At 43.4% G+C, this 18855-nt stretch overlaps 1 protein-coding gene across 2 annotated transcripts; it reads left to right on the top strand.

Moving 5' to 3' along the window:
- Nucleotides 1-1437: 1437 nt before the first annotated feature.
- sppl3 (signal peptide peptidase 3) lies at nt 1438-17926 on the top strand. Of its 2 annotated transcripts, none has more exons than XM_037484624.2 (11): nt 1438-2076; nt 10483-10560; nt 11044-11138; nt 11232-11351; nt 11479-11557; nt 12267-12379; nt 13534-13640; nt 15142-15305; nt 15547-15725; nt 15903-16012; nt 16448-17926. In XM_037484624.2, the coding sequence occupies exons 1-11, from the start codon at nt 2051-2053 to the stop codon at nt 16517-16519; spliced, it is 1143 nt and encodes a 380-aa protein (XP_037340521.1). In that variant the 5' UTR covers nt 1438-2050; the 3' UTR covers nt 16520-17926. The 2 variants fall into 2 exon arrangements, with proteins under 2 accessions (XP_037340521.1, XP_037340522.1); XM_037484625.2 differs by having other exon boundaries at nt 1440-2076; nt 11044-11132.
- The last annotated feature ends 929 nt before the right edge of the window (nt 17927-18855 follow it).

The raw sequence follows: 18855 nt of genomic DNA, 5'->3' as shown, positions 1-18855 counted from the left end.
CTCTAACAGAAGGGCAGCATCTTGCTGGTGTGTCCTTACTTTTCCTGTTTCGTCACGCCATGCGTACTTCTGAGCATCAGTTTGTTTATTCATTCGTCTCAAGCAGGCTATTTGAATTGCAACCAAATGAATGTCTATTTAATTCCATCCCATCAATCTCTTAGTTCACAATAAATAATATCCACCTCATGGTGGCACCTCTGGGAATAACAGGATAATTGAAGACCATGGATGCCTGTAAAAGCATTAAAGGCTATCCATCCAGTGGTTGCTGAGGTTTATAATTTGGATAACCAAATTTGAAGCGAATGATGGCATTGCCACCATTTGACCGTCTAGTGTGGCAAATATAAATGGTACGTTGTTCGTTCCATCCACCAGTTTTATATTGAGATTGGTTGTTTATGCATGCTTGTGGGCTCATTTCACGTTATTATATGCAAATCAGGGGGCGTGGCTAGCCTTTTTTTGCACACGGCTGTTGTCTGTTCTGAATGTGAGAGATAGCCACGCCCCCTGATTTGCATATAATAACGTGAAATGAAATACAGTGCCATTATGAAATACAGTGCCATTATGAAATAATGTGGCATTATGAAAGAAAAGTGCCATTATGAAATAAAAAAGTGTACTTATGAAATAAAAGTACCATGAAATGATGTATTTAATATGTATGTATTTATTGCCTCATTTATTTATTTCACGATGTATTTCAAATGCATATTTCATTTATTTATTTCACGATGTATTTCAAATGCATATTTCATTTATTTATTTCATTTATTTAATTTTGAATAAAACGGCATTACATAAACATGTGTCCCTTACAATAATTTTGATTCATCATCTGCTACATTCTGAATGATAAAATGTTTATTTTATTTTTTTATGGATCCAGCGTTTTTTTAAATTATGATTACATTAATCCGCCTCAGGGGGCACCCCAACATGTATTTTCATAAAAACATTCAAGAACAACAAGAAAATAAATGATAAGGCCACAGGTATTATCGAGTCATTCTAATTATTTGAAATGTTGTTATACACCATAATGTTTCTTATGTAGTTGTTTTCTGCGTCTTGTTTTGTATTATAGCCTAATTGATATCTGATGCATGTCTTTTGATTAGGAGCCTTAGGCCCCTGAACCGAAACGGGTTTAAAATAAACGGTCACATATAATTCTTTAAAACATTGGGCAATTCTTCCTTTGCAAAAATAATTTGAAAAGGCCAAAATCCTATTTGGTCTAATCTATACAAATTATTTGTATATCGCCTCTACAGACACAGTGTTCTTGTGTGAAACCCGTTTCTCGGTTTATTTAATAAGCCCAACACCGAGGGGCTGTCTGTTCATCAGCATGTCGTCAGCAATTCCAAATCACGTTTACAGCGATATCGATTGACTCGGCGATCATTTCAATACCAACAACCACGAATAACATTGTGTAATGTACGTGACGCCGGGGGCTTCGGCGGTAGGTGTATAACGATAGGCTGCAATGCCGCCCGCTGAAGGCGAACCATTGCGAGCATTTTTCAGCGCACAAAAGCGTTTTAGTGCGCGTCCCACTTGTGTCGCTCTACAGCAGGGCGATTTTTGCGCGCTCCCGCGACTCGCCATAGAAAACAAAGCTGAGCGTCTCCCGTAGAAGCGAGCGGTGCAGACTTGGGAGATATCTAAATATATTCCGGATACATCGTGCTGAATTATGGATTTACAGTGGCTGTAGCATCGTTGGAGACCAAGCCTTCGCGGCTGGGCTGACGGCGGGACATTTGCGAAAACTGACGAAAATAACCAGTGTTTTTTTTTTTCTCGGTGCTTTGTCTTGTCCACCCAACGACAGCAAACCATCATTCCCATTTCAATCGCAACATATTCAGCTAGTGGCCACTAGCTGCCGCCGGGATGGCTCGTCATGTTGTCACCTTAAAGTAACTGCTACGACGTTGGATTGTGAAGGATAAGCAGAAACCCTGCCGGGTTGTCACCGGGACCTGAATCGGCGCTAGCCACAGTCGCGGAACCCACCGTTTTCGGCGATATGGCGGAGCAGGGCTACTCATCCTGGTGAGTGCGCACGGGCATCGCGCTACCGATTAGCAGTTATGTTAGCTACCGTACATTAGCAGCTGGCTACTGCTACCGAGCACGATGATATAACGTTAGGTCACTCAATCAACGAACCGTATTCTGTGGCAATATACGGACTAACTCTCCACACCGACCCCTCTCCGATGCATCTATCGCCGCGGAGCGTGTGAAATGTCACTGATCCCCCCCCCCCCCCCCCAACCCCCCGAAGCTCTGATTCTGCTAACGGCTAACTCAAACGGGCTGGTTAGCTCGCCGTGGCTAATCAGGTTTATCAGCTGATGCTACGCTAGTGCTACCTAGCCTAGGTCGCTGCCAACGGAGCTATTGTGAGCCTAGCTGCCCAGCTAACGGCTCGATAAACTCATTTGGGTTACGACTCGCTCGCTGACATGCCGAGCGCTTGCCTTGTACAAGTTGTGAGGCTACTGTGCGATGGTGTCGAAACGTCAACAGTGCCTGCGGATCGGTGTTAGCTCATCAGACGGCTAGCATTCGTCGTCGATCCTCTGCACACAATAACAAAGGTTCCACGGCGGAGCTAAGCTAACTTGGCTAACTGGCATCGCAGTCATGTCCCAAAACGCGAGTTTCATGGCGAGGTTTAGCCTTGTGACACGCGACAGGTTGTCACACACAACACGCGAGGAAGCGTGTGGTGCACCGACTGGAAACCGTGTTCACGTTATAGTTGAATATGAGTGCTTTGGAGAGGGGGCCATGTGAAAGGAAGGCAGACAGAGATGATGTGATCACTGAATTGCGCTGCCCCATCAATGAATATGTCCGGACGTCGCTGAGGCCTCGGTTATAAAATAAGAGAAATTATGCTGGTTCGAAGAAGAAAAAAAACTGGGGTTGTTGACACTATGCGTAGAGTTGCATTGTCCTTTGTCAGAACGGTCCAAACGAATAACTCTGGGTTCATTGAATGGGGGGAGGTCAACAGTGTTTTGTCACATTGTGATTACTCACCTGAACGACGACTGTTCTCTCCGGTATTTCCAACCACGCCTATAATTCCTAGATTACTTAATTTTAAAACTACGCCTGCTGTTGAGAGGAACGTCGTGACAATTATAACATTTATTTTGAGGCCTAAACTGTGCTACAGAAGTAGGGTGCTACAAACGGTTAGTATGTTTTATATGTAAAATAAAAACGAACTTAATTTGTTAGATTTAATTAACAATTTCTTGATATGAATACAAATAAACGCCTTTGCCGAGGACAGTGTTTTTTTTAATAGACATTTGATGTAGGTTTTTGGTGGAACAGTTGCAATGGAGGGCTTCTTTCCAGTTATGAATTGTAACGGACATCGTTTGATGATGAAGATCTGATGGCAATGAAAAGCAATTGTGAGGAAAAATGACCTGAATGTCACCAGCGAACTTCAGAGATCAGGGTTTGCATAGTCCTGAAACTACTAAAATAATGTTGTGGGATTTGAATTATGTCTAGATCTGGAAAGGTTTTCCAGATTGAACCCAGATCAGTCATGGAAACACCTGCATAATAAAGTGTATCTGGTTCATATTCACATCAACTGAGAAGAAATGTGCTTGTGGGCAGTATCATTGACGCTACGCTGTTCTCTGTGTGAACTAATGTCAGAGTCATTTTGTTGTGGTTTTTCATGTATACACAGAAGTTTCAGAAGTTATTGTCACTCCAATTTGCATGAACGGCATGAAGAACAATTGGTAAAAATATTCCACAACCATGAGAGGTGAGGAAAGACCGCACACCACTTGAAGCTTATTTTAATCACTGCATCCACCTAGCAGCACATGAAGATGTAGTGCACAAGTGTCTAACCAGGTTCTCCTTGCTTTGTTGACATATGGCATGTCACGTCACAGTCAACCTGGTTCTTGTGTAGTGCCCAGTCATGGTCCGCTCAGGAAAACACTGTAGGCGAGTTGGATGTAGCCCATCCTGTAGTGCTGTTAGAACGGTTCACTACGGGCCGCCGGCTCTGGCGTTCTCAATGTAATGTAATCAATGTTGGGCGTTTAAATTCACTTCATTCACATCAGTATGCAGGAGTGTGAAACTCTTGCTGTTGCATTATTACACAACCTGCTCCGTAGTTTTTTTCCTTCATACCATTTAGGTAAAAAAACTCAGCTTGTTGCACAAATCAAGCTGTCTTTGGCAAACGCCAGTCGTTTGGGAATGCCCCCCGGCCCGTTGTGCCTGTATTTGTGACTCGTCTTGAGTCGTTGGACGCAAACCCGTACTCTGTTGCTGCAGAGCTCAGACACCTTAAGTCCTGCTTTACCAGGTCAAAAAAACAAAACCGATAATACACTTTCGATTTCGAAGCTATTGCGTTACGTCAGTGATTCTCAACTGGCGGACCCGTTTTTAGTGTGTTGCGGGCCTTTGCATGGGGAAATAAAATTAGAAGAAAAAAATATATATATATATTTTGAAGGGACTTTTTTAATGCAGCAGAGTGTCGTTTTTTTTTTTGCCGGCCCGTCCGTCCATGTTTTCAGCAGCGTGTGCCAGTTTGGGTCAGACCATTCTGATATGGGGGAGACATTGGGTTTTTAGGATAATTAAACATCAACAACATTATGAACTTGATTTTGAATACATTTGAGATGTTGAGAATGTTCCTCGATTTGGGTTGCGGCTTGTCTTTAAGGGGTGATGGTGGGTCCCGGAGCCAGACCAGTTGAGAACCACTGCATTACGTGAAGATGGACATTCTATTATTATGTTATGCATTCGTGGTAGTTGATTTAAAAGGGTTTTTAGAATGATATTGCATGCTGGATGGACTGCCCATAAGCACAGGGTAAATTCAGGTATGCTTTTTCCATATGCTGTCTCAAATTACCTGATGTCCCAATAAACCTGAATTCCCCCTACCGCACCTCCTTTTGAAGGTACCTACCTTATCTAAGGCATGGAGTTTTGTAGGTGGCTTTTTTTATGCCTTGTCTGTTGTGGTTTGATGACACATTCACAACCTTTGGGGCCGAGTGCAACTTCCTTGTTCCTTGTCCTTGACCTACGCAGTTATCTAATGGTGTGTGGTCAGACTCGGCACTTGTTGATGACATCACATGAACACATTTTAATATGTACATTTGGAGATAAAAAAACCCCCATCTGGAGTAATAATTATCAATAATTATGTTTTTTCCAAAGCTTTCACTTAGCCAATAGTTCTTGCTTTATTGAACACCTAAAGGGTCCAGTTTATATTATGTTCAAGGCAAGTGTGCGATTACGTGGCAATTCCGCATTAACCAAATGTTCCAGTGAGGTTATATATTGAGACGGAGAAAGACTGGCTTGTGATGTGGAAAGGAGACAATAAGCATCACAGCCGAGTGCACACGAGGCGATGGGTTAGGTGTCGGACACGGACATGCTCGCACATGTTTGGGGGGGGAAAGTAGCAGACAACACGTTTTTGCAAAGGTGCCGACTCACTTCCCCCTTTGGTCTAGAACATCTATGAAGGTATGACGAATGCCCTCAAGAGGAAGATGCAACCAGGAATGATATCTTTCAGTTGTTTGCCAAATCTCGTCCATGGTTGACGGTTTACCAGCACTTGTGTTCCACCGTTAGTTCTGTGGAGGGTGTGGAAGAATCATTTGTATCACTGAACATCAAAATGATTTTCTCTATACATGTGTGCCTTTGCTTCGGTTTTGTTTTTTTGTTTTGTTTTTACCATTGCAATCAAAAACTGAGCGTGCCTTCTGCAAAATGTTTTTGAAGCTCACCGTGGTCCCTGCAAATGTTTCCAATATATTTTCCATCATCAACAATTTTTCTTAATGTGAAGACGGAGTATTCAAGAAGAGGAGCTTACGTGGGGGGGATTTTGTATTTTTTTTGCTGCCTGACATTAGTTATTACAGTTATTACGTCAGCCTTCACTGGTGTGGCCGCTTTTCTAGTTTGAACCTGCCATTTCTGAGGATGTTTTCAAGAAATTATTATCACACTGATTTTATAAAGGTTTTTCAGAACGATTTTTGTATTTAGAAGTAATGAGAAGTAGTTTAGAACAAATGATATATACACACTGCCATAAATTGTTTAACCGGGACTCCTTTTCCATGGGGCCATTCACATGGTTATTATGATTTTATCCCCAAATCCCTTTATGAAGACTAACTGCACGACCATCTAGTTAGACTGCACACGTGATTAACAGAAATATCTCTTGTAAATGCGCATCTGTCTTTTTAAATGACTGCCTTTTAGTTCTCATCTACAGCACGCTTGACTATACACACACTTGACAACTGAGGCTGCTGTGTTGCTAAGAGCACAATTTGCTCTGTTTGATTCTGACAGATTACTGAACACCTGTTGCCTGCTTCTTGAACAAAAGCCCCACTTAAGGTTAGCCATCAGAATTTCCCAGCCTAAATAGCTTTTGATCTGAGCATACTGGGATCGAATGCATCTTTATCTCTACGGCTCAGTGGCCGTGGGTTCTGAAAATAAATAATCAAGTGAGGACCAGCAGCTGATGTAGGTGTGTATTCTCCCCGAGTTCACTTGAACCCTCACTCTGCAGGGCATACTTGTGCCTCGGAGATGCCCAAATCTCGTGATTTCTTTTGTCTTTGACAACTCATTAACCCTTATTTAAACAATGGAAACAATACCGCAGAAGGGTGTACTCCCACAGGAGCTGGGATGTGCGTGCAGCTGTACTTCTTTTAAAGGGGTAGAAAGGTCACACATTCTCGTACCCAAAGGATCTACGAAGGATCAATTTACTCCCAACCAGTCGCTAATGTAAACTGGGGTGAATATTTGCATGTTGTTAAGTTAACACATATATATATATATATATATATATATATGCTGAAGTGTGTTACCATGGTATGTATAATCCTGGTGAGAACCGAGTAAGATATTATTTAGTCTTTCATGTGCACGCCTCACAGGGAAGCGTTTGTGAAAGTCTTCTTTGTAGCCGGGTGACCCGGCCTTTTTAATGGTCAAGTCATGCATTCAACCTCGGTATTGGAATTGTGTTATTGAAAACCCACTCTGTCTGTGAACAAGGACATCTTATGGCACGTTGGGCTGCCGTCCAGCTCTCAACAGTCCGGGATTGTGTTTTGTTTTAAAATGTTCCATTCATCCATCTCACCCATGTTCTACCGGCTGCTGTGCGCAGAATTCAGACGAAGCGGTTCGATGCTAGAATATGAATGAGGCCTGTGGCAGATGCAACGGGCTGTCTATCTGCCCGCTGTGTTGACAGTGAGGCGGTGACATCATCGGGGCGCGCGTGTGGATGAACAGGGGCCAGTTTCATAATCGCCGTTTTAATTGCCAAAACCTCCTCAGTTGAGTGGTTACAAAAAGTGCACGGAGGGGTGTGTTGTATGTTTTGGCGTTATTTGGGGTCAAATAATAAGTGTTAACAGCCTCGTGGTGTGTTGAATCTGAATTAAGATGTGGCCCGCCGAGTGTTTGTCAAATGCATTTTTCTAAAACAAGAACCGGCCCGTGGTGCCGTATTTTCCCAGTGTCTCCTTTCCACAGTGAAGTACGTGTTACACCTCCCTTCATGAACATCCCGTAGTCATTCCTGCCCCCCTCAATGAATGAAAGGAGACAGGAGTGCTCAGGAGTTCTTTTTCTCTTCCTCCACCTCTGCATCACAATGTAACCAGTGATTCCCTCTGTCACACCCTCACCAGGATGTACAATAAATTGGAGCACGGAAGGTTGTTATGCGAGGGCTGTTGGCTCTGTCATTACTTGGAAGGAAACTAGTTATGCAGCAGCAATACCCAGAACTGAAATGCATCTGGGGTGTGTTTCTACATGGGCGTATTTCTGCCTGTTTTTTAATTAGCTTTTTGGCAGACAGTATCCACGAGAAGTAACTTGTTGCTGGCCAAAACTCCCATTTTCAAGTTCCATAACCAGTTGTTTCTATATGGCGTAAATACTTTTCCTTGTACACGTATTTAGTGTATTTCCCGTCCTACCCGGCTCGTGTGACCAAGTTGAGTAGCGGGAGTGAAGCGGGAGATAGTTTTGCTTTCAAAACATCTGACCCAGAGGTCGTTAAATCAAACGAAAAAATGCCATTAGTGGGAAATAGTGGTCGTTACAGGCGTTGATTGATCTCAACATCATCTTGTGTAGCAACTGTCGTGTTCGGCTCATTCAGTCAGAGAGGGCCGGCTTGTTGTTGTTGTTCTTTGCTAAAGTGGTTTCCAGGGGGAGCCATCTGTCAACATGGTTTGAAAGACTTTCCCTCTGCCGCTTTTCCCCCTTTGTAACTTTTGTTCTATTTGTCTCATTTATTATTCTCGATATAATAAATACTCAATTATTTATTAGATAGTGAGCAGGACATTGTGCAATCAAACATCCACTCATGTAGCAAAAACTATTCTGTATTTCTAAGCGCGATACTGATGTGAGCTAAAATCTCATCTGCTTTGGAGTTTGTGGGAGGTTGACGTTTATGTTTTTCTGTTTGGAGGACTGACTATTTTGCCTCATGTGCATCAATTACTTGTTTTTTATCAGCCAGCATTCAACAACACATTCACAACACAAATCAGCAAGCCAATATTAGCTGATAAAGGTGTAGTGCTGTAGGTGTATGCGATGCATTGTTTTTTGGGAAAATTAAATTAATGTCTTTACTACCGTTTTTAAATTTTTTTTTTTTTTTTAAATAATGATCGTCATGTATTTTGGGACCAATTTCATTTTTATTTTTAATACTCTGGCCATGAGGGAGCAATGCAGTCTAAAGAGTTTGGGTTCAAATCTGTACCTTTCACATGAAGGCGGTCGCTTCACAATGCCGGCCTTGTCTTTGCACCATCAAAAGCTGCCATTATAAAGCTGCATGTCAAATCTGCTCCACGTCAAGGCCCCAGATCATTGACACAGGAACAGTTTGTGGCTTAAACGCAGCATCGGTATGTAAAGAAGAAGAAGATGATTACACGTAAAAAAAGGTTTTCTAATTTGGGAATTAATTGGATGAGTAATATTCACAACCTCTGCTGATTGCCAGTGACGATGCCACCGTCTTCATTCTGAAGGGAGACCACTCTTTAACAGCATCCGTTAGCCAAGGACTTGGATTAGGACGTCCTTGATCAGCTACTGTTTATTTGGTCTAGTCCTCCTCACAATACTCAAACAGATTGCAAAGGGGGGGGGGATGTAGGTCAAGAGGAATTTAGATTATTTTTGGCAAGGCGAGGCCAGCCTTACAAACGTGTAAGACATGTTGGAATCCTCCCCGCCGTCCTCTGCTCCTTCAAAATAAATAGGCGCAAATTAATTCTGTTTCCACCATTAGCGTCGTTACGTGTCCTTTTACGTGCGCAATCGATCATCTGATCTAAAACTAAAAGATGTGGCTCCAATGCCGCGTTAATCACAGGGAATCCGGTTGAGTTTTGCTGAGGCGAAAACGTTTTGGCAGTGAGGGGAATTATCTTTTAAAGTTTCAAACCCGAACAAAGTAAGGAGTGTAAAGGAATGTACCGACAACTCTGAGGACAAACACATCCGCAAGTTACACTCTCCTTTTAATTAAGAACTTGCTAAATGAACGGATCAAACCGTTCAAATTGGAGCTCTAAATCTGTACATCCATGCAAACGATTATTAGATCAAGACAGTTTGACAAATGGTTTAATTTAACTACACAGGGCATTACTTGTTAGCTTTTTCTTGTTGGTATGAGTTGTGGTTTCCAAACTCTTTCTGTCGAGCCCCCCCCCCCCCCCCCCGGGCGTGCAATGGGTGTTGGAACACAGCGCAATGTCACGTTGGTCCGCTTGATTTATTTTGCTTTACTTTTTATTTCTTCGGCGCAACCATACGATATAGTGTCAACTATAGCATAACATGTTTTTTCCAATTGTATTCATCAATTTGTTATATATATTATTTTTATGTGCCTGTGTGTGTCCTGCTGATAAAGCGGCGCTCCCCCTGTGGTTCCTCCGCCCCCCCCAGTTTGGAAACCACTGCTCTAATGCTCCATGTGAAACCATCGATTGGGTCTAGGAAGCAGAATAAATCCTGGAACCCTACGCAGTGATTGGACGCTCTGCGTTCAAGGGGTGGGGCTTTGCAATGGCTCATGCATTGCAGGCTGTTCTGCTTTTTTTTTAATTTTATTTTAGTATGTTACTTTATATCTGTTTGAAACAGGTCTGGTTCTTTTTATAAATATAGAAGCCATACATTCTGCTTCATATTTAGTACTGATTCAAAGTACCGATCCAGAGGATTTTTATTTTAAGCGCACTTGTATCAGGGGAATAGAATATCTTTGGCTTTGTTTAGCACAGCATTTTCTTAAACCTTTTGTATGCTTCTCTCTGTCCTCTTTAGGGCGTACTCCCTAGTGGATTCCAGCCAGGTGTCCACCTTCCTCATCTCCATTCTTCTCATCGTCTATGGTAGCTTCAGGTGAGTGTCTACAAACGGCAGCGACTTTGCTGGCGTTGGAGCGAGGACCTTTTTAGTTTTAAATGTCATCCCTTTCCCATCATCATTACGGTCCTCGCTACGACTAGTTGTAGAGGAACCTATGGTATTTCAAGGAATTAATATTATTCTCACAAACTAAGGGCCTTTTGGGGCCTTTATCATATTCTAAAAGTTGTTAATTTTGGCATGGATATCTGGACTGTTGAGATAACTGAAATGTGATTTTTGGGTCTCACATTTGGGTATAAAGAAATGTCTCTATTGCGTCCTCTAGAAATCTTTATTTTTCAGGCCTCCCACCTTTCAAAATTTTGTCATCTTTTTGATATTTTCATCTTCCCCACACTGAATTCAATGTGGTATTTTGAAGTCTCAATGTCATGTCTGTTTATATGCTTTTGAAAATATGATAACAGATGTCTCCGTCTAACCAACCTTCTTTCTTTCCCTGCCATCCTGCAGATCATTGAACATGGATTGTGAGAACCAGGAGAAGGACAAAGACGGCAACCCCACGACAACGAATTTCAACAACAGCAACACAAACAACAGTGAGTGTGAGTGAGTGTGACGAGGCCCCGGGTGATCCATTCCAAGGTTTTTTTTTTCTTGAATTGACAAGTGATCGCTACTCATGTGTTGGGTTGCAGGTATTCAGACTATAGACTCCACGCAGGCCCTGTTCCTGCCCATAGGAGCCTCTGTGTCTCTGCTAGTCATGTTCTTCTTCTTCGACTCGGTACAGGTGGTCTTCACCATCTGCACTGCAGGCGAGTACCGCCCCTTGAACATAAGACTGGACCGCATTGGCGGCGGCGTCGGAGGGTTTCACGTTTTTTGTTGAGTAGTTAGTTTTAGTCCTTTCCTTTAACTGCTGTGATTTGTTCTTCTCCTCAGTTCTTGCAACAATCGCATTTGCGTTCCTCTTGTTGCCAATGTGCCAGTATCTGACCAGGCCCTGCTCCCCGCAGAACAAGTAAGGGAATCGTGTGGATTCTGAGTGTCTGTCAGTCACCTCTGTTGTCGTGACAACTGCCTCCAGCTGTTTCCCGTGTCTCTCACAAGTATTCAAAAAGCTCTGTGCTTCAGCCTATTTGTAAATTGGCTTCCTGTCAATTCAACCTGAAACTGCCCGCAAGCTTAATAGTGTGATCTGGAGAAACTACGTTTTTACGGCTTCACACAAAACATTTTAATGGCCTCAGGTGTTTGGACATCTGCAGCAGAATTTCTCTGTAACTTGTATGAGGTACCGAACTGCCTTGTAAAGTTCAAATCCAGATTTAAGACTCGGCTTGCATCACAAGCGGGGGGTCGGCACCACTCCAGTTGAGATGCACTTGAAGCTGTTGGTTAACCAAATGAAACCTCCAGAGGGAGAACACATAACCGTCTAGCTAGCTGAGGAGACTTTTTATGATTTGGCCGCCAGAAGTTTTATTGTCTACACTGGGTCTCAGCCCTGTCGCCTGCTTCACTTCCACAGAACAATGCTCTCTCACCAATCACCAAGTATGCAAAAACTACTTCTGTGTAAAAGTTATCATTTTGTAACTGTTTATTTGTCCCTTTCCCTTTCCGTATGCGGAGAATCCCACAGATGTCCCGTCCAGCCGTCTCACCGTCATTTCAGTTCTGTGTGACACAGATCGGATTGAGAGCGTCTCCTCTTTGTCTTACTGCAGGATCTCTTTCGGCTGCTGTGGGCGTTTCACTCTGGCCGAGCTCCTGTCCTTCTCCCTCTCCGTCATGTTGGTGCTCATCTGGGTGCTGACCGGACACTGGCTCCTCATGGACGGTGCGTCTCTCTATCCCGACTCTCGTGTCAGTCACCAGAATTCATTGGTCAAGGTCCCCTGAAAAATGTTTTTCCGCAGCCGGTTTTGATCTTCGAGGATCTGACAGCTGGTGACATTACTCTGAACTCCAGTGTGTTTTTGGATTCACATTCCCGACTTTGCCAATTGTTATACCATGATTTAAAGTGAGTGAGCAGTTCTGTTAGCATAGCGGCTAACTTTGCTGCTGTGGAATAGTATAAATGTATTCAGCCCTCTCAATCTTTGATAGAGGCCAAAGCAAAACAATTCCTTCTCTCGTCTTTTGTAGAAGAAGGAAGTTCACATCATGACCTACACAATATGAAGCTTTTAGCAACACGATTTTAGGGCTTTTACTAGTGTGACCAATGCTAGCTGTAGGAATAGACTGATGTTAGTCAGAATACTAACTGGCATTTCAGCTGAAAAATAAATGAATGTGTGGGTGTACTTCATTTATTTGACCCGATTGACTTTAAAACATATTCCAGGCAAACAATGCTCCCTTAACACAAATTACAGCAGTTAATCATCAAAAATAGAAGTGGAAAACAATCTCAATCTTATTTACCGAGGAGTTTGACAACCGTGTAGGCCGGAACTCAAGTATTATTTATAATATGGATATTCATTTTTTAAATTGATATTAGAGTGCAGCGGAGCTGCTTCTTCTTATTGCACATCTGTTCATTCAGTTTTAACCGGGTGTTTCGGAACAGCTGTAGCTAAAGATGAGGCTTCACTTATTTTTATACTCTTTGTATTGTGTGATCCAAAGACTACAGAGTGCTGTCGAGTCCAAAGAACATGTTTTTATCTAACGAAATGATTCTGACCTTTTATGATGAATATTCAATTTTAATTGCCACCCTCTGCACTTTAAGGGAGACACACACTTGTATAAATGGCCCCAGCTGCATCTCACGTTGTTATGAACGATGTTTATATGATTACAATACCAATGAAATCATTATAACATTAAATTCATCCAAAAGGTAATTAGGCCTAGAGGTTTATCAGAATAGTGTGACTAATTAATTAGGCCTTTTTGCAGAGTTATTCATATTTCATAAATACATTTTCCCAAATCAATGGTGCTGTTTCAAATATCCTGCCTCTTTCCTCCCTGCAGCATTAGCAATGGGCTTGTGCGTCGCCATGATAGCCTTCGTGCGGCTTCCCAGTCTGAAGGTGTCTTGCCTGCTGCTGTCAGGGCTGCTCATCTATGATGTGTTTTGGGTAAGTCATCCAAAAGGTCACATCAGACATTATACACGCGACACAATCATTAGTATATAGTTATACATTTGAGCTTTCTATTGTGTGATGGTGGCGCATGGAGTAGTGCAGTGTGCTGGAGGCCGCAAGGTTGGTGGTTCGAATCCCAGCTGCCCCATGTGCCATGTCAAAGTGTCCCTGAGCAAGACGCCTAACCCCTAATTGTTCCCCAGGCTAAAATGTAATGCATGGGTTATAATGCAATGTGTGTCGCTTTGGATAAAAGTGTCAGCTAAATAACATGTAATGTAAAATGGGAATGTTTTAGCTTGTGAAAGCCCTTAAATGAGGAAACAAACATGTACCTACTAGTTTTGTTATTAGTTGATTCAGGAGTGACCAGTTCTACATTTTCCAGCCACAAATGTTTTCGAAGGACCTGATTGTGCCGCTGCCTCTCTTGTATTATAAGTTTGAACTTATAATACAAGAGAGGCAGCTGCACAATTCAGCCTTGGATGCTACAAGCCATAATTAGGATGATCATCCCAACTTCCTTTTGAGAAATTATCAAACGTATCACCCTAGCTGTCCTTTTGTGTCATTTGTAGATTCAGGTTGGATTTATTATCCATATCTGGCACCTATTTTGGATCCACGCCTGCACTGAGCGCAAGACTCAAAAGCAATGGCCACTTAGCAGCTAAAGTGGCACCAAAGTACAGAGGACCCGGTGCCATGAATGGCGATTTTATTATGAGGATCAGTGGGTTAGTGAGTGACAGAGAGGGGAGGGGTTGTCGTTTATTTTTAATTTTTTTTCTATCTTTAAGTTGTTTGATAAACTGCAACGGTCATTCCATCAAACCTCTGAATAAAGTAGTCAGTTAAGATTTTGATCTGAGGGTGGTACAATCCATTGGATCTAGGCACACCTTGCTGCTTTGCATGTATTATCTGTTATCGTTCAGGTGATTGTATTCATTTTAAACAGTAGCTGTCGTTACTTGCTCAGGGAAAAGGAGAAAGTTAACATTTGCCATTTGATGAGAGAAAACTGCTTCTCTCAGGTTTTGTCTCACGCAGTAAAGACTGTTTTGTTCTGCACACAAATACAAACGAAACTCAGACACCACAAATCATCACTGACACAAAAAACACCTTTCTGCTGATGTTCCTCCTGTGAGCACTTGCTCTCATCCTCACTGTGCCGGGCGCCTAGCAACCTGCCCTCAGAGTTATTTCCCCGTCAACCGTTTATGTTCACAATAATGTTATGTGAGATGAACATTAGATGAATTGAATAAATTTTCCCCACGTACTGTGAGAAGTTGAAGCTGCAATTGAGGAAGATATTACATTACATGTCATTTGGCTGACTCTTGTATCCAAAGCGACTTCCATTGCATGGTTTACATTTGCCCGGGAATATAAGTAACAATGAGACAATATTGGGCCCTAGAAAAGTGAAATGAGAATGTGTCAACGTGAGCGGCTAAATTCCTCTTTCCTCCCCCCACAGGTGTTCTTCTCAGCCTACATCTTCAATAGTAATGTGATGGTCAAAGTTGCCACCCAACCTGCTGAAAATCCCATAGATGTTCTGTCCCGAAAGCTCCACTTGGGACAAGGGATGGGCCGCGACGTCCCCCGTCTCTCCTTACCTGGAAAGCTGGTCTTCCCCAGGTAAGACTGGTGGAACTATGCAGGGAAATGAATCCAACCCTTTGATGTGCTGATGTAATCAGCATTATAGCGGCGCTGTAATGCTTTTATTCAGATTTCACATTCAATCTGGATCTATGTTTGCATCCTGCATTTATTGCCCGACTCTACGCCGCGGACTCGGTGTGAACCAAGTTCCCGCTCACTTTGCATTCCACCTGCAACAAACGTATTTCCACTTCTTTTCTTCCAACCCGTGCAGCTCAACAGGAAGTCACTTCTCGATGCTGGGAATAGGAGACATTGTGATGCCGGGGCTGCTGTTGTGCTTCGTCCTGCGCTACGACAACTACAAGAAGCAAGCGAACGGGGAGGTCCCCCTGTCTGGACGCATGCAGCGCGTCTCCTATTTCCACTGCACTCTTATCGGATACTTTGTGGGTAAGAAAAAGCAAGCGATGGGTGGATGGATGTGAAAGCTCGAGGGTTATATGGCAAAAGCGCTCTGTTCGATTTAGGTGATTGCTCTAGGTGTCAGGGAGCCGATGGGTTGAGGTAGGATCTTAATTTTAATTTTAATTTTTAAGAAATGCATTGATGATTTAACTCTGTCTTCAGGTCTGCTGACTGCCACTGTGGCCTCCAGGATCCATCGTGCGGCTCAGCCCGCCTTGCTCTACCTGGTGCCCTTCACCCTGCTGCCTCTGCTCACTATGGCCTACCTGAAGGTACGGTTACACCTTAGAGATCCAATCAAGTTAAGCGTGGCAGTTATGCAGAAGTGCAAAGTCCGTAGTGTTTACAAGTACGTTTGTTACAACTATTGCAAAATTAAACCTACAATTTCTTAGGTTGACAATCTGTGCCGTCCCCCAATCCTCTGATTGGCACCCAGGTCCTGCTAACCCGCATGCCGATGTGTCCTTGGGCGAGACACTTAACGGTTGTGAATGTTCGTGACAGGTGGCACTGTGTATGGTAGCTCCTGTCATCAATGTGCGAATGGGTGTGAATGATGACATGAAGTGTTAAAGCGACTAGAAAAATGCTGTACAGATCGTTTACAGTCCATTTCTTAGTAGGCTTATCCTATTTTGTTGCTTTGCAACGCTGACTTGCTTTGAGTCACCGCTGATGTCCAAACCTGCGCTTGCGGCCCACAGGGGGATTTGCGGCGCATGTGGTCCGAGCCCTTCCACACAAAGACCAGCAGCTCCCGCTTCCTGGAGGTATGATGCACCCTGGGACAAACGGCCAGTGCGGGGAGGACTGCTGATCTTTTTACCTTAATTGGAGGGAAGGAGAGAGGGGCACTCACAGTGAGGCCATGTTGTCATCACTTGTTCATGCTTTCCGCAAATCTTCTGTAAGAAAACCCTCAGAAGGACACCAGTGTGTGGATCACCACGCCCCAACACGATTCATTGTTGGTCCCTACATCCTCTCCAATTCATCGCCGCTTCCTCTTTTCCGTTTATTTCCTCTTCATTAAAGCACATCCTGCCATTTTCCCGCCCCCGCCCCCTCGCTCTCCTTTTTCCTTTTTCTCCGCTCTATAGTTAGTCTCGTTTGCCACTTCCCTTTCACGGCTCGTTCCATTCGTCAGGCCTCCTCCCGCTGCGTTTTCCTTCGCTCCCTGCATCTTTGATTTTCTCTGCATCTCAGTTTGTCACCGACTCTGAACTCTAGGGCCTCTTGCCCCCCTTTTTGTGGACTTAGGGTTGTGAGACATAACTGGGGTCTATACATACTATATATATAGTATTTTTTTATCGTTCTTCTCTTCATGATTGTTATTGGTATTAGTATTATCATTATAATTATTATTATTATAGAATATTTAAAAAACTGAGAAGAGGCGGATAGTTGCAGTGGCAAAGGAGGTGCTCTGGAGCAGCGACACGGTGAAGAAGGAGAGTCTTACCCCTCCATCCCTCTCCCTGCTTTCTTTAACTTTATCTTCATCCCAGCACAATGGTCTTTTTTTACACGGGGCTTCCTCCCTCTGACACTCTCCACGAGCCCCACCCACCCTCCTCCTCCTCCTCCCCCTCCTCCCTGTTCTGCTGGCCCCATTCCACGCCCTCACAGATAACTATGTATTTTATTTAGAAAAGTTTTATTCTTGGCATATACAGAAATGCATTATAAATTGTTACGCTGCCCCCTGCGTTTTAGGGGCCGGTTCTATTTGTATATATGTGTATTTGCGGTATCTTGAGTTTGTATTTGTGTTCGGGAGCATGTTGAATAGAGTGGGAAACTGACGCCAGCCAACAGCGGGATTTTGGTAAATTATGGCTGCCAGGTTTTGTCGACTCGACTGGTGAGCATCCATCACGTACAGGTTGTTTTCTAAAGTTTGTTGACTTGTGTGATAGAAACGTAGCTGATGGACCTTTGGCACAAAAAAGCAAACATCTGCATTGGCAGCTGGCCGATGAAATGGCTGGTTTCCTGCTCTAGTGTCCAGTGTGTTGGCTCTAACGACGTCATACAGCACACGACATGTCTAATGAAAACGATTTGTCCTAAAAAGTTACAGAAAACTCAACAGGGGGCAATTTTGTTTTTATCAGTCTTCGGACAGGTGGAAATGTAAACAGTGTTTGTTTTTTTCTAATAAATGAATGTTAAATTCATTTAACGGTATGCTATGTTACTTTTCATCAACATACATCATGCTGGGTAATTTCTCTTGTGCACATCCTAAATGTACATGTATCCAAGGCCATGAAGACACGTAAAGCATCAACTTTTAGACAAATGTCTGAGCATGATGATATCGGATGGGTTTGTATACATTTTGACTTAAGAGAAGTCAGTGGAACAGCACAACAGCACATGTCATCTGAACTTCACCTCTATCAATGAAGACTATTGTGAAAGTCTGGACTGAAAGCCTGGAGATGTGTGTGTGTGTGTGTGTGTGTGTGTGTGTGTGTGTGTGTGTGTGTGTGTGTGTGTGTGTGTGTGTGTGTGTGTGTGTGTGTGTGTGTGTGTGTGTGTGAAACCCATCATGCTCTTTCAAAAATTAAAATAACGGTTCACCCACAGGATGTTTTTTTTTGTCCTCACTTGGTCCCTTACGGCCTTTTTATTTTAAATGATCTTTCCATTTTTGTGGTGCTCGGCATTTATCATGTTCTACTAAACTAGAAACGGTGTGAGTGGTCGCCCTGGAGGAAGTCGGGGGGGCGGGCGGACAATGATGCAGATAACTGACTTTTAGTTTTTTTTACTTTTCTATGCTGTCTGGCCTAGAACGCCGTGCATGTTAAGTGTGCAGTGTATCATTTCTCAGACTGCTTCGACAGGGCTGCCCAAGTTTTGAGTCTCAGCTCCCCGCCACCGTGGCTCTGGACCTAAGAGCTCTTCTTACAAAGAGCAGCGCGAGGAGGTGGGACAAAGGCCGCGGGTCGGAAAGGTCACGGGTCAGAAAGACTGCCATTGGTCCGCTCTGACCTCCTGTGACTGATTCACTAAGGCTGAATATTACGACCTGAATGCTGTCGGGTTTGCAGCCGCCTGGACTCGGACATCATGGAACCACAAGAGCCCTTCGTGGACA

The sequence above is a fragment of the Pungitius pungitius genome, chromosome 18 (assembly GCF_949316345.1).
Source record: "Pungitius pungitius chromosome 18, fPunPun2.1, whole genome shotgun sequence".
NCBI classification, from domain to species: Eukaryota; Metazoa; Chordata; class Actinopteri; order Perciformes; family Gasterosteidae; genus Pungitius; species Pungitius pungitius.
Note: the sequence above shows the minus strand (reverse complement) of the source record. Positions and strands in the feature narration are given on the sequence as shown.